The sequence below is a fragment of the Notolepis coatsorum genome (assembly GCF_963971535.1).
Source record: "Notolepis coatsorum genome assembly, chromosome: 11".
Taxonomy (NCBI): domain Eukaryota; kingdom Metazoa; phylum Chordata; class Actinopteri; order Aulopiformes; family Paralepididae; genus Notolepis; species Notolepis coatsorum.
The window spans coordinates 77786822-77802992 of record NC_140175.1 but is presented as its reverse complement, the minus strand read 5'-3'; the positions used below and the strand labels follow the sequence as shown (position 1 = coordinate 77802992).

The 16171-nt window shown below is 45.3% G+C and overlaps 1 protein-coding gene across 1 annotated transcript in view; it reads left to right on the top strand.

Annotated features, from left to right (window-relative positions):
• Positions 1 to 15544, top strand: part of ccdc14 (coiled-coil domain containing 14) — a 55147-nt gene extending 39603 nt beyond the window's left edge. Inside the window, exons 11-12 of the mRNA XM_084324654.1 lie at positions 8995 to 9094; positions 14598 to 15544. Of these exons, the coding sequence (XP_084180780.1) occupies positions 8995 to 9094; positions 14598 to 15363 (866 nt within the window). The 3' untranslated portion in view covers positions 15364 to 15544. The remainder of the gene's footprint in view (positions 1 to 8994; positions 9095 to 14597) is intronic.
• Positions 15545 to 16171: the final 627 nt, after the last annotated feature.

Genomic DNA, 16171 nt, shown 5'->3' with positions numbered 1-16171 from the left:
TGATATTTTTGTATGATAGCCCTTCCAGAGTGGTAGCTTAATCATACTTATCAAGTCATGAAGTATACCCACCCCCTCAGGAAATCGCATTTCAGATGTTGGTGCATATCCTGCTTTAGACTCACGTAGAGGACATCTGTCAATGTTTCACAATATTGTGTTTGGTATCATCTTAAAGGGGACTATGTAATCTTTCATTCAAGCTAAGATGTGAATCTTTCTGACCAATATAGAGGTCACTGGAGCTCTTTGAACAGTCAACAACACACATTTTTACACGATTTTCGCCTAAATGATATACTATCTTTTAGCCTTGTGTCATCTAGGAGCAATAGGGACACAAAATACAAAATCTACAACACTCTCAGGACCATAAGGATTCAGGAAATGTATAATATGCCTATACTATTTCTTATCAGGGGTGATTGTGAGCCTTAAATTAGAAGAGCGGTATTAGGCTCCTATTAAAACTATACAGAACAGCCACTAGGATAATGTCACAAAGTGGTCTGTCTTTATCATACATATACAGGAGCAACAGGGGCACAAAATACAAAATCTACAACACTCTCAGGATCATAAGGATTCAGGAAATGTATAATATGCCTATACTATTTCATTGTTACGGGTCATTGTGAGCCTTAAATTAGATGGGCATTATTAACTGGGTCAGATAACTAGGATAATGTCACAAAGTGGTCTGTCTTTATCATACATATACAGGACATAAAGGACACCACAATGAGATAAGGAACCACTTAGAGTTTTATGAACAACCTATTAAACAGAACAACATTATATACTAAATGTACATTGAATCACTCAAACTGCTCGTCTCTCTCATCCTCTGACTCCTCGAGTTCGAAGTCAGGTTCTGGATCATCCTGCAGTTTTTGGTTGCTGCATGTCTGTAACTTGCACATATCTGTGCATGCCAGTCCATTTGATAAGCATGTGCAGCTTGGCATTTTGCATGAACGGACACACTTGCATCTTAGCAATTCCAGGACTACATCTGGTGCAGGTGGGGAGCGCATCCAGTAAATTTCCAGCTTGCCCTCATCATCTTTCCATCCATGCTCTGTAGGACTTGAGACCACAGGGTTAGACTGCAGACTGCTCTTCCAGATTGCTGCCTGATAGTTGGCTCGTTCAACATGCAGGAAGAGACAGTCCCTACATGGTGGAAGCTGGCTGGACTCGACCTCTCCCCTTTTAGTACAGAAGAGCTGGTAGCGCAGTTGGTTCACCTCTACTGTGCTGCTGTTAGCAGAGTACATGTGAAATGTAAACTCCTCAATTCTCTGGAACAGCTCCTCACTCACATCCCATGACTGCCCTAGTCCACTGAAGGTTTCTTGGTAGGAAGTATCCTTCTTCACCATCTTCAGGGCATTCAGCTTCCCCCGGCCAGCGAATGCACTGACAGTGTCACAGCCAGTGAAGGCGTGTAAGCCAATTAGGCTGTCACAGAGGCTGTCTCCAACTGAGCTTGCAAGTTTGCTGATGTTCACATATCGTGTGCGGTTCTGGGTCCCACACTTCATGTAGATGGGACAGGTGATGTCCTTCTGGAAGGCAAGACAAAGCACCATGACATCAGTGTCCTCAGCTATGATGATGACTGCTTTTGAGCCCATGTTTGCAGCATCTGATGCATGCAGGAGCAGGCGAGTGTCAGCTTCTTCATGTGTTGATTGCAGTTCTGCTACTTCTTCACACCCACCATCTGTCAACCTGTAGCAGGTTTCCTCACAGGTTGTGTACAACACTTTGCCATGCAGCCTCTTTCTGTATTGTGGGAGGTTCCACTCTTCCACCAGAAACTTGATGAGACTGGTCTTGTTGGAAGGACTGCACAGGAAAGTTCTCCACTGCTGTACGTGGTGTCCTCCTGCCAGGTTCTTGTATTGGACCGTAGTGTCTGCACCCCGGTTTTGTCATTCAGCATCTTTGATTGAAGTCTGGCGATAAACATCAAACACAACATCAATCCTCTGACTCTGTGCCCCCTCGTGGAGGACCTGGGTGAAGAGTGACTCTGCCACCTGTCCAAAGGTTTTGTTGTTGCCATTCATTTTCTGGACCAGGCTCATCCCATCAATGATGGAAGTGGATGGTGTTGGGATCTCTTCAACAGGAGACACATTCTGTTCCAGCTCTCTGGCAAGTGCAGCCTTGTTTGTTTTTCATAGAGACCCATCAGCATTAGCAAGTGCCCATGGCAGTGGGCCCAGTGGGTGGGCAAGGACATCTTTCATGTCTATCTTCCTGCTTTCAGCCAACAGGATCATGTGGCTGAACAGGTTTCTGTCTGCCCTCAGCACCACATCCTGCCCTTTCTTTCCTTTAGCTTTTTTTGTGCCGACACTGGAGAATGTCTTCAGGCTTTGCTTGGTCATCTTGTCATAAACTTTAAAGATGGTGGGTCCTCATCTAACCTTGTTTGTTTGAATACCTGGTATGCCTCTTCTCCTATCTCATGAGCTCTCAGGAGATCTCTTGTCACATCAGGTGGAGCCATGAAGCCAGTGGACAGGCTAACCAGATCGTTCTCATCAGGGGACATAGGATTGAACCACTTGTTCTGCATAAGGTCAAGAAGAGACTGGACATCGGCTTAATCTCTCTTGATTCTTGGACGCTGTAGATCTGGATGGGACAGTTTGGACGTGCCTTGATCTGTCAGGTCTCTCAGCTGTCTGAGGTACATGCTTCTATACTCAGCAGTTAGGTAATACTTGGCCACAGCTCCTGACTTCAAGCTGAATCCCTTCGTCCCTCCAGCTGTCTGGGTGTCTTTGTTCACTGTTTCTTCTATAGCTTGGTCAACTGGGATCCTGCCAAAGGGATTAGTGGGGCCCAGTTGGACAGAGAAACCTCCTTTCATGAATTCTGTGTACACATCTGGGTGTGTGATGTACAGCTGAGACATCTGGGCGTAGTAGTAGGGGAGGTAGCGTGCGTAGTTCATCCTGTCATAGGCAAAGCACCATGGGATCATTGCTCGAATGCTTGCCAAGTGTAGCATCCAGTCTCCCTCTCGGGATGCTCGGATGAGCCCCAGCAAGATTTCGACCATGTCCAAATAGGACACCCAGAAGCTGGAGAGGCTGCTGTTCCCACATCTGAGGAACTTGCGGTAGACTTCAAACAGTTCTATGATGCGTGCACAAGAGCTGTTCTCGAGGGCTTCCTTCAAAGTGGCTTGTGAGACATTTTCCCCAAGGCTGTCAATTACCTTCAGTGTTTCATCCAAATAAACCATCTCATTCAGTTGTTTCCAACCAAGAGAGGAAACCCTTCCATGTCAGTCGCATGAGAGCCTCATACAAGAGCTTGTGTAGTTGCACTGCCCTGTTGTACTTGCGGCCACCCATGACCCCAGCAATGGAGCCTTCTGCGATCATGCCAGACTGAATGCACAGGTCTTGGAGTCCAGCATCTTGGAAACGCTTTCCTATGATTGCCAGCAGTGTGCAGATGGTGTAAAATACCCCAAGTCTGATGATGATATTCTGGAACTTGCCAGCATGTTTCCATGTGATCTCAACAGCCTTTGCATACAGGGCTTGGTCAAAGACACAGACAATCTTTGTCAGGTCTAAGCACTGCATGATGCTTGTCACTGCATATACCATGTCATGGCCGAATGACTGTATGAGCCGCAAAACTTTCTGGGATGCATGATCAGGATCATTAGAGCACAGGAAGACTCTAAGGCAGTGGTTCTCAAACTGTGGTACGCGTACCACTAGTGGTACTTGGTGGTACTGCTGGTGGTACTTGAAAACATTTACAAAAAAGCAGTGATTTTCAGTCAGGCCACTGAACTTAGAAGCAGGTCAGGCCAGTGTTTCTGGTTGCGGCGGCGCGATAGTTAGATAACCTAAGTTGGGAACAACCAGGAGATCACTGTGACAGAGAGTAGTGCAGTCTAAACAGTCATACATCTTTAATTCAACTTCAGCCCTGATCATAACCATTTATCTTTTTAGATTTTTTGTAATGTCAGATAAAAAATGAAATACTCCCACTTTTCTGAAAAGAGTTGGTGTTAAATCTGACATTACAAAAAATCCATCAAAATCTGTGTTGCTGCTAATCATTGTGTCTGTTTGAAGCTTGTCCTTGAATGAAGAAGTGATGGTCAAAGTTGGTCTGACAAAAGTTAACAATAAATAATGGTATTAGGAATACATTTGCCTCCTGCGTGAACTGTGCATAGCTGAATAGACTGTATTTTAACACCGGTCATATGGTGGTACTTGAGCCAGCTACGTTCTCAGGTGGTACTTGGTGTAAAAAGTTTGAGAACCACTGCTCTAAGGGATTCTGGAATGACAGGACATTCTGCTTCTGGTTTGATGTCAGGTGGCCAGGCTTGAGGAACATCTTGATTATTGATGTCCTCTCTCATCTTGATGGCTGTGTTGGCTATGACATCTTGGGCACTAGCACTTTTCAAGGTCTGAAGCTCCCTTTTAAGAGACTGGTTTTCTTTGGCAAGTTCATTCATGGACAGGTTAAGGCTCACAATGACCCGTAACAATGAAATAGTATAGGCATATTATACATTTCCTGAATCCTTATGGTCCTGAGAGTGTTGTAGATTTTGTATTTTGTGCCCCTGTTGCTCCTGTATATGTATGATAAAGACCGACCACTTTGTGACATTATCCTAGTGGCTGTTCTGTATAGTTTTAATAGGAGCCTAATACCGCTCTTCTAATTTAAGGCTCACAATCACCCCTGATAAGAAATAGTATAGGCATATTATACATTTCCTGAATCCTTATCGTCCTGAGAGTGTTGTAGATTTTGTATTTTGTGTCCCTATTGCTCCTAGATGACACAAGGCTAAAAGATAGTATATCATTTAGGCGAAAATCGTGTAAAATGTGTGTTGTTGACTGTTCAAAGAGCTCCAGTGACCTCTATATTGGTCAGAAAGATTCACATCTTAGCTTGAATGAAAGATTACATAGTCCCCTTTAAAGGTGCTATGCATTATAAATGTCATTTTTCAGTCTCTAGCATTGTATTATAGTAATAGGAGTTCGTATCAATGTGTTTTTGGGCCTAAATACTATATTGGCGAATTCCTCAGCTACAGCCCATCCCCTCTTTGCCTCTAGTAAATCAGGTCATGTTGATTTGACGACCTGGTGCACGTCACAGGGCGCTGTTTATAGCGCACGGTGATGTGATTGGCTCTGTGGTTTTAGTAATGCCCGCCTCCATTCTTGCTACCTGCAGGGTGGAAGGTTTGTCCAGAAGATCACTAATCAGCTGAAGCCTGATGCGGTTCCCTCGGTCTTCGACAGACAGACCGGCGTTAGCTCTCGGGACTCGGGAGCGATCGCTAGCTAGTTAGCACCAGCCGGGGCCGGCGTTAGCAACCGGGAGCGTCGCGGAGCATTCAGCCTGCTGGCTACCTAGATCCACTTCAACCAGCGTCGCGGAGCATTCAGCCTGCTGGCTACACAGCTTGTCGGTGTGCTAATAGCCTCTGCAAGCTAACGGTAGCTGGCTAAACAGCTTGTCGGTGTGCTGGAGCCTTTGCAAGCTAACGGTAGCTGGCTACACAGCTTGTCGGTGTGCTGGAGCCTCTGCAAGCTAACGTTAGCTGGCTCCAGGCTATTAGCACATCGACAAGCTGCTGGAGCTCCCGACGCTCGGCTGGTTGAAGTGGATCTAGGTAGCCAGCAGGCTGAATGCTCCGCGACGCTCCCGGTTGCTATCATGTGCAGGTCCTCTTCTCAGACCTGTGTGGCAAAGCACTGCACACGCATCATGCAAGCTACACATCGCTGCATGTTGATCAATGGTGGCCCACTCGGTGCATCACAGTGGGCTACTATTGTGCTAACAACAACCGCGGTGTCCGGCTTGTCGGCCGGCATGAGTGCTCGATTTGGGGTGGTTCTCTCCTCCTTGTGTGCCCCCGTTCTCGCGGGTGTCCTGCCGGGGAGCTTGTGGACGCGACAACAGCGGCGGCCGTAGCGTTAGTTAGCTCATAGCTATTGTGTACCACTAGCGTTACGGTGTGCTCGAGCACCCTACGGCTGCCGCCGTTGTCGCGTCCATGGGCTCCCCGGCAGGGTACCCGTGGGGACGGGGGTGTACAGAGAGGAGAGAACCATTTTGTGTCGGGCGTGCATGCCGGCCAGCGAGCCGGACGTCGGGATATGTTGTTAGCACAATAGCTACCAAGCTAAGCTATGTTAGCTTCTAACGGTGTATACACAATATGTACAACGACACAATGATTTACATTTATTACAAATATGGTAACGTGGTTGTGGCTTTTACAAATAGTGGTAACATATATATAGATAGACAGTACTGCTACATCTCTATATTTATGACATACCATATTTGTATTGCTACAGTACTGCTCAATACTATTTGGTGGGTGGCTGTCACTCAAAGCATTCTGCTAGTATGGGTGGAGCCAAGCCAATAATAGCCTGCTTTCATGAGGCTGAAAAATGCTGGTTTTGAGTACAAGATTAGAAATATAAAACAATGATTATTTTTTGAATAAAAATTACAGATGTGTTACATAGACTCACAGGAAGTGTGTAAAGTTGCCCAAATAGTGCTAGGAATAGCAGTGCATAACCCCTTTAAAATGATACCAAACACAATATTGTGAAACATTGACAGATGTCCTCTATGTGAGTCTAAACAGGATATGCGCCAGCATCTGAAATGCAATTTCCTGAGGGGGTAGGTATACTTCATGACCTGATAATTAAGATTAAGCTACCACTCTGGAAGGGCTATCATACAAAAATATCATCTACAGACATAGATCTTTGAAAAAATGATATGTAAGTTTATTCACCGTGAGTGGCACCGACAAGTGAAATTTTGGCCTCTGGCCCATGGACTATAATAATGGCAATCTAGCAATATAATTTAAAAAGTTATAGCCCTGCAAAGAAGGGGAACTTCTCCATGTTAAATAGAGCTGGCAAGGGATGGTATATCATGAATTTAACCTTGGGCAATCAAAGTGTTAATACCCTTAATTTGTGTCATCTTTCCATTCGAAATGATCTCCCGTTCTACCCATGTCACATAAAATAATATTTGTAGTTGTAGCCACTGCTAACTCTACTCAACTTACATTCAAAGAACTATAATAAACATTTACAACATTCACAAAGTTTGACAATTCCATGGTGTCGGAGGTAATTATTTTCTTTCCTCTATCCCCTGCTGGGGGGTGGGGAGAAAAGGCTCTCCTAGTGAGAGGGCTCCCCCTAGTGGCTAAAGAAAAAAGCTCACCATGTAAGTCCAGCATTGTCTGTGTGCTGCCCTGCCCTTGAGCTCCCGGTAATATGAATATTTCTTATTTATTTTTTTTATATTATTATCTGTCCAACGTGTGTTTTTCTCTCTATGTCAGTCATTTTCAGAGACATAGAATCAGTCATTTTCATGTTCACATTCATTTGTATTGTGTATCCCATGCCTTCTCTCTGTTTAAGTCTTTTTTTTTTTTTCATGTTTACAATTACTCATATTCTATGTCGTGTGTATTTCTTTGTATCTTTCACATTTAGTCATGGTTTTAGTCAAATGTTTTTGTTTTGTACTTATCTTTCCTTTTGAAGCATCGTGGTCCCTTGCGCTCTTCCTGTGCTTCTCTCCGATGTCCCTCTGTCACTCTCCTCAGCTGCTCTGTCTCGAATCATCTCCAATCCCCATCTCTCTTCCGTCCTCCTCTTCTTGACTCTGTTCCACCTGCGCGTCTTCTCCAGTCTCTCCATCTGGGTGGGTGTATATGTGGGTTTTCCCCCCTCTCTTCGTCCCGGCGTTCCCTCTCCATCCCGATTTATGTCCCTCGCTGCCTCTTGTGCACTGATGTAGGTTTTGATGCCTTCCTGCCAGTACACTTTCAGAGCGGTCATCGGTAATTGGAACCGAATCCCTTTTTTTATTTGTATTAAAAAGTCTTACATTTAATTTGTTGAAAGCTGCAGATACCCTGAAGCTGAACTATTTCTATATAAATATATATATATAAACATCAAACAAAAAGTTAGGACATTTGTGTTTCCTAGATTATTTCTCTGTTGTACAATGATTCTTGGCAATACATTTTATACCGTTGGAAAGCCTGTTTATTTCCCTTTTTAAATGGTGCCCCATTTTGTAAGGAACATGCATTTGTGGGATGAGCAACACAGCTGAGTATGTGGGTTGCGCCCATGAAAAATTTGACAAATCTTCTCTGCCAATGCCAAACTGCTTATTCTGCTGTTGCTATTGACTCTTGTTTGGTGTTGTTTGGTGGATTGGATGATTGAAGTCTATCAGTAACGAGGAAGAATTTAGACATATTGGCAATTTTACAATTGATTAATTTAACAAACAGTCAGGAGCATCAGTAGCGTGTGGAAGAACCATACACAGCCACAACAGCCTGGCACCTCCTCATGCTGGACACCAGCGTGGTCACACACTGCTGGCGGATGGCATTCCACTCCTCAACCAGGATTTGTTGCAAGTCAGCCAACGTGGTTGTGTTGATCACCCTAGCACGAAGAGCACGCCCAAGCTGATCCCACAAGTGTTCAATTGGCTTGAGGTCAGGACTGTTGGCAGGCCATTCCATTCCCTCTACTCCCAAATTCTGGAGGTAGTCTCTGATAAACCCCGCTCTGTGGGGGTGAGCGTTGTCATCTTGGAGGATGGGGTTCGGTCCCAGACTGGAGATATGGGATTGCCACTGGTAGGGGGTAGGTGCGGAAAAGTGACCATAGCTCAGCGTAGGAAGGTCCGATCGAGGTCCATATCTGAGGAGGTGCCAGGCTGTTGTGGCTGTGTATGTTGGTTCTTCCACACGCTACTGAGGCTCCTGACTGTTTGTTAAATGAATTAATTGTAAAATTGCCAATATGTCTTGTTTCTTCCTTGTTACTGATTTCTGAACTTTTTGTTCGATGTTTATACGTATACATGTGTGTGTGTGTTTAGATCTGAAGGTCACTAGCAGCAGGTTGTTGGAGCTTCAGAGAGAGAAGACTGAGCTGTTTCTACTGGCTCAACAACGACTAGAGGAGATACACACATACAGGTACACGCTGTACATACGCTGACTTTACCATTTGATGAGGACCGGCTGAATGCAACCATGATTTTCTGCCATTACATTTACATTTAGTCATTTAGCTGATGCTTTTATCCAAAGTGACTTTACACATTCTAAGTCAGAACAACTCTGGCAGCTAAGGGTAAGTAACAGTGTATATAATATAGGCATGGTAGATTAATTAGTAGCAAAGTGCACAATAGTAAAATATGGAAAATTGGGTGGCCAGAAGATGCAGAGTGTAAGGGTCTTGAGGATGTGTAGTTGGACCGTTGACCGGAGGTAGGAGGGAGCTGTTCCCCTTGCTGCACGGTATGCCAGGTCAAGGACCTTGAAGCGGATTTGTGTGGCGATGGGAAGCCAGTGCAGCTCTCTAAGAAGTGGGGTAACTTGTGGACTGACTTTGGTAGGTTGGAGACCAGGTCGGTCGCTGCGTTCTGTATGAGTTGAAGTGGCTTGGTGGTGGTAGCCGGTGAACCAGCTAGCAGTGCATTGCAGTAGTCGCGTCGAGACATGACTGTGTTGATTGCAGGAGGAGTTGGGTGGCTTCTTTTGTCAGGAAGGGGCGGCTCCTTCTGATGTTGCTCAGGGAGAATCTGCAGGTTCTGGTTGTTGAGGCGATGTGAGCAGAGAAGTACAGCTGGTCGTCAAGGACTACACCTAGGTTCTTGGCGGTCGTGGATGAAGCCACGGCTACATTCTCCACTGTGATGGAAAGGTCGGTCAGCGGGGAGGATTTGGTCGGCAGGTGAAGGAACTCTGTTTTGCTTGGGTTCAGTTTGAGGTGGTTGGTCGAGGTGGAAATGTCGGGCAGGCAGGCTGAGATCTACTCAAATTTTACATCCTAGTGACTAGGGGTGGGACGATACATCGATCCAGATCGATATATCGATCTATTATCAATTATCAAATAGGATCGATGCAAAGGAAAAAAGGGCGATTCATATTGCGATACTCTTATTTTGAAAATCCCCTCGTGAGCATATCCGCCCGGCTGCAACAACAACAATATCTCAGCGTGTGTAGACGTTAGACAGCATTGCTTCAGAGTCCGCCTATTTTGCCCGAAATAAGTGCCTGTTGTTTTTTCCCCCACAAGGGGTCAAATGCATCTAACATGCTTTCCATCCTCGCCATTCCTTTATGCCCACGTCGCGTTAAATACCGAAATTAACGTTGCGTTAGCGTGAGCTAACTAAGCTAATCTGATAGAGCCATAGAGAGACTGGGAAGGAGGGGGGGTTGCGTGAATATTAAAGGCAACCAACTTGTGTTCAGCTTTTCGTTCAGCGTTTCTCTGATTGGCCACACGGCCAATCAATCAATCCACTAGCACACGCCCTCGCGCAAAGAGAGACACGGCAAAAGCGCTGGTCGAGCCAGCGGTGTTCTGTTGTGTGACTGTACTCTACAGCGGTGTTCTGTTGTGTGACTGTACTAAACACTTCCACCACATGACCGACATTTGACATACAGTACACCTCCTATCTATGTTGGGATTATGTTTGGTCATGACAAAACAATAAAAATGGCTACTGTTAGTAATCTGCCACCACCCACTTCAATGACAGAGCTCTCATATTTGCGAATGCATAAACTATATCTTAAATTATGGCGATGTGTCTAATATGGCTGTCGCGAAGTCATTGATAAGCGACAGCCATATTAGACACATAGCCATAATTTAAGATATAGTTTCTGCATTCGCAAAATATGAGAGCGCTTGTCATTGAAGGGCTTCCTACAACGGAGGAACGGCCGCTGCTGCTGCTGGAGCTGAACCGAGTCAAGCCGCGGGCGGCACACGGAAGCCGGGGAAAAACAACTGCGTCGCCCCGCTGGCTCTTCAACAAGCAGCCTCCACAGCTCCAGTTAACCTAATTTATACCGTAATGAATAATTAAAAAATATACCGTTAACACTTTGACTGCCTAAAAACGCTTTACAGCGTCATTGCTGGCCATGCTAAAGTTGCCGGGGGACGCTGTACAGCGTCCTTATATCAATATTTCAAAAATCTGGAATCGGATTCATATTCCCCCTCCGCTGGCCTGAGATCCATCAGCAGGACCCACTGAGCTCTCTGGCGGTTCAGGAGCGCCATCTGGTGGCCGATCGGCGCAACTGCTTAACAGGAAGCGCAGTAGAGGTTTTGCTGGTCGGCCCTATTGCTTCCGGCCACTCGGGATAGGTTCCGGCACTCTAGCTTGTCACACTAGATAGCGATCGATTGCCAATAACTCGATAAACAACATGATTTGGACGTATATACCATTATACAAGCTGGAGATGGACCGGGTAATAATATATCCCATAATGATAAAATTTCTACTCGACGATGATCGCCCAACGGCGCGCGGAGACTGGGGTGAGTTTCAGCGTGTAACGTTACCATCTTCGATACTAACTGCTTTTATCAACATTTGACCCACATTAGATGATTGGTATAACGCTGCCCACGGAATTATAAACGCCCCCTCGCCCATCCGGTCAACATCAGATGACGTGTAGTAACTTCTAGAAGTACGTCTAGTTGGAATTTTTTATATCGCGCTGATTGCCATCAAACTGTATTTCATCATCAATATAATGCATTTGGGGCTATATATCACGTTCTGGAGAAAGCTGCAGAAAGAGATGAAAACATACTTATACATTAGACCATACTTTACTATGAATATGTGAATGAAAAAGTTTAACGTTGCTACACAATGAACAATACATATAGGACTTTGAATGGGCCCTAATAATGGCAATGTAGCAATAGAATTTAAAAAGTTATAGCCCTGCAAAGAAGGGGACTTTCTCCATAGACAAATAGCGCTGGCAATCTATGGTATATCATTAATTTAACCCAAGGCAACCAAAGTGTTAACTGGAATATGTTGTTTTTTTACACATATGTTGGATTATGTAATTGGGTTTTCATGACAAAACAATAAAAATCGCTACTTTACATCAGGGTGAACGCTGAACCGAGTCAAGCCGCGGGCGGCGCACGCAAGCCGGGGAAAAAACAACGCGTGTCTAATATGGCTGTCGCGAAGTCATTGATAAGCGACAGCCATATTAGACACATAGCCACAATTTAAGATATAGTTTATGCATTCGCAAAATATGAGAGCTCTGTCATTGAAGGGCTTCGTTCTACAACGGAGCACGTCGCTGCTGCTGGAGCTGGACCGAGTAGAGCCGGCGGCGGTGCACGGAAGCCGGGGACTAACCACCGCATCGCCCAGCTGACGTTAAAAACGCGAAATAACGTTACTGATGTACAGTGACACCCAGAGTTTCTAGTTACAGTAGTGACGCGTGAATCGAGATAGTCCTAACACTAGTCTGTAACAGTGTTTATTATTAAGAGTCAGATAGTCCTAACAGTGTTTATAGTCCTAACACAGTGTTTATTAGTAAGAGTCAGATAGTCAGTGTTTATTATTTCATAACTGTATGGGCTTTGTTTATACATGTACAGTGACGAGTGAATCTAACTTTGGTTGTTAAAAACGCGAAACATAATAATCAGTCAGCAGCGCTCCACTGCTACCGCAGCCCAACACAAGTGCGTTGGAACAGCAGCCCAACACTACACAAGTTGGTTGCCCGCGCTGCCGCACTTGCTCTTTGGATTTCATTTGCGACGTGGGACGGCTGCGCTTGCCTGCGCGTGGGGGCGGGGGGGCGCGGCCAATCAGAGAAAAGCCGAACACAAGTTGGTTGCCTTTAATATTCACGCGGGGGGGTTACTGCATTCTCGTGATAGCCCCACTAACAGGATCTGGCCGGTACTGCACCTTCTGACTCCCAATATGCCTTTTCCAGCCAAAATACAGCGCTGTGATAGGATATTAATATTGAAAAAAAAGAAAAACGAACCAAAAACAGTGAACAGGAGGTCTATTTGTATTAAAAACAATAGATTGTTTTTCATTTAAATGTCTGGAAGAGATCAAAAATAAAAATGTCATGATATTTCCATTGCCTTTTTTTTGTTGATTTAAATGTTACTGATTGTGTTAAATGGGCATATAATATAGTCTCATATCGATCGCAGGCACCTGAATCGAATCGTATCGTATCGTGGCAGACTTTGTGATATCGGAAAATATCGTATCGTTGTCCAAAGAATCGATATCGTATTGTGATGAAACTGGTGATTCCCACCCCTACTAGTGACATCACAGATTGGAGGGTCTTTTCTCTGATTTCTAGCTTTAGGAGAGAGTGGTGCGTACTGACTGAACTATCGTGGGGCACAGGAAAAACATGAATTCTTAACTCATTCAACGCCAGACCCGATGATAGTCGGGTTAACTCGCCGACCGTTCAGCTCCAATCACGAGTATAGTCGGGTTTTAATAGTTATTTCTATTATTAGAGATATCCATTCATTTTCATCCATCCAGCCTGATGTTATCATTGGGAATGGGTCTGAGCTCGCAAAAGGGCAAATACCGCCGCCTACGCCTTCCAACTGGTATTGCACTCCATTATAAATGGTGTAGTTTCTTTTCTGGGACGATCCGAGCCGTGCGGTTTAAATACTCAGGCGAGGTAGGCCTATACAACGATGGCATGGAACAGTAACCCCGCCCGCCCGTCGGTGTGTAACGCTCTGTAATGTGGGACGGACCTCCACGAGCAGTATTTGGAATGGTGATCAGATAATTGGATTATTTCTTTTGCATTACATCAGATACCAGGTAAGGACTCTATATATGAAATCTTGCGTTGATCTGATATTTCTTTCTACCGCGATCGCGGCTGTCTGTGTGTGGCTGTGTGCCGTTGGGTACAGGAGGGGACTGGGGGAGCCTCGCGCCTCGAGGCCCTTTTCATTCTTGCATGAGGAAGGATAATAACGATGATCTAGCGCTGATTTCAGGATGATTAGATAATCAGGCGAAAAATGACAACGTGTTTAGTGTATTCAACTAAAGGGCTATTATCGCGTCTTTTCCTGGGATTACTAAGAATCACAAACTATATTCATATTCAAAACGGAAATGTACGGATGAAAAAACAATCCGTTTTGTACATGTTGATTGGAAGCAACTCACTGATCAGTATTAGACCTATATAGCTATAATTTAAGATATATTTTAAGCACTTGCAAATCTCGCAGTCCCCCCATTGATTAAAGCGGTGGCGTTCTAGCGCCCTCTCGCGCATTAAGCGATGGCACAGAATGAGTTAAAATTGGTGGTATTCCCCTTAAGTAAGTAATTAGAGATTGCATCATCCTTAACTAATCACAGTAGCAACAGAGTTGCCATCACCACTTCCTTTGGCTAACATGGCAGCAGGCTGAACTACCTCAGCTATGCATTGTGGACACTAGCTAGTATAAGTTTAAATATCTACAACAGTCCAATAGCGCTCTCTGTCTGTATGGCTGCCTGTCTCTCTCGTTCTGTCTCAATCTATCTCTCTTTATCTCTCTCTATCTATATCTCCATCTCTCTCTATCTATCTCTCTCTCTCTCAGGCTTCTTCAGGGTCCTGTTCCATCAGATTATCTGCCAGTGATTGACAGCTACGTATCCCGCGCCCCTCTCACTAAGAAAGCTCTGCACCAATACCAGCTCAGGCAGGATCCTTCAGAGCCCGCCCTTGACCCTGTCAGCCAATACCTGAGCTCGCTGGGTCAGAATGGGCGCGTCCCCGCATCCCCGCCCTGTAAGGGTCCCCCTGCTCACTCCAACACGCACCCTGATCACGGAAAGAGTGGGTGTGAGATTGCCGGTGAGAGTAAGTTTGTGCGAACAGAGGATGATGTGTGTATGCATGCGTGTGTAGAGAGAGGTGTGAATTTATCTGAGCAGGAGGCGAGCATGTGTGCAATACGAGAACAGCCAATGTCATCACTTCCTGCTGTGAGGTCACAACAAGGAGGCGGGGCCCTGGCGACCTCGACGATCAATACCCAAAGCCTGGACAAGAGCTTCAAACTTCTCGACCAATCAAAACATCTTGGCGCCACTCACCTCAACCAACCGGACTGCCTCCCACCGGAGCCCACCCTCCAAAGCTTAACCCAACCAGCTCGCAGACGGCTGGAGAGGGAGTTGGACTTGTCTCTCGGCTCCTCCCTCTCCCAGTGTGAGGTGAGATCTGTGATGTCTAATTGGAGCGTTGGGACGGGTTCCACCTTCAACACCAGACATGAAGAAGAGTTCAGGAGCGGCTTGGAAGCACTGGACGCCAGCATCGCTAGTCTGCAGAAAACCATTCATACTGACCTGGGGAGATGACAGACCTAGATGCTCTAGACCTCCACAAACACTCTCTGCTCTTTTGGAACTAGTGACAAAAGATGCAGGTGCTCGGATAAAGACACTATATGGAGGGGCAACCCTAACACACACACTCACACGCTTGGGTCTTTTTACATGAGATAGTTTCTATTCATTATTAATTTCTACGTGTTCTGTCTCTATCTTGTGTTAGATGTTTGTGTATCTTCTTGTAGGCTGTATTTTTCTACTTAGATTTTTTTAAATATATATATATTTTTTTACAATATGTTAGATGTATTATTTTTTTTTTTAAATAAATTACAATTGTCTATGGTTGTTTCTGTTCATTTAATTTTTTTTTATTGTGTGTGCTGTGTTATACTTGCAGGTTCACCATAATGTGTTGTTTTGCAAGCGACTGTTAGGATAGGGGTTTGGCGGAGCCCAATTGCAGAACACAGGAGGAGAGAGAATGGAGCGATTTAGGTGGGTTTTAATTAAGGTTCCCCAAGCAGACAGTTTCACAACAGGAATGTGCGACAGGTACAAGAATGTTCTTGGGATGAGGAATGGTGCGTTCCATGTGCCGCACGGGGCGTCCAGGTGAGCGGAGTACCGGTGGTCCTGGGCCACAGAGAGAACAGGATTAGCGACAAGGCAATTCAACAAGGTTTGAGTAGCAAGGCTAGAGCTAGTCGTCGTACCTAGGAAGTAAGGTTAACACTCTGACGAGGGTAGAACAGGAACTGCGGGCTGAAGTATCCTCACGCTGATGAGGGAATCCGTCACAGCCGTGTTGATTGATGGGCTGGCAGCGTGGGAA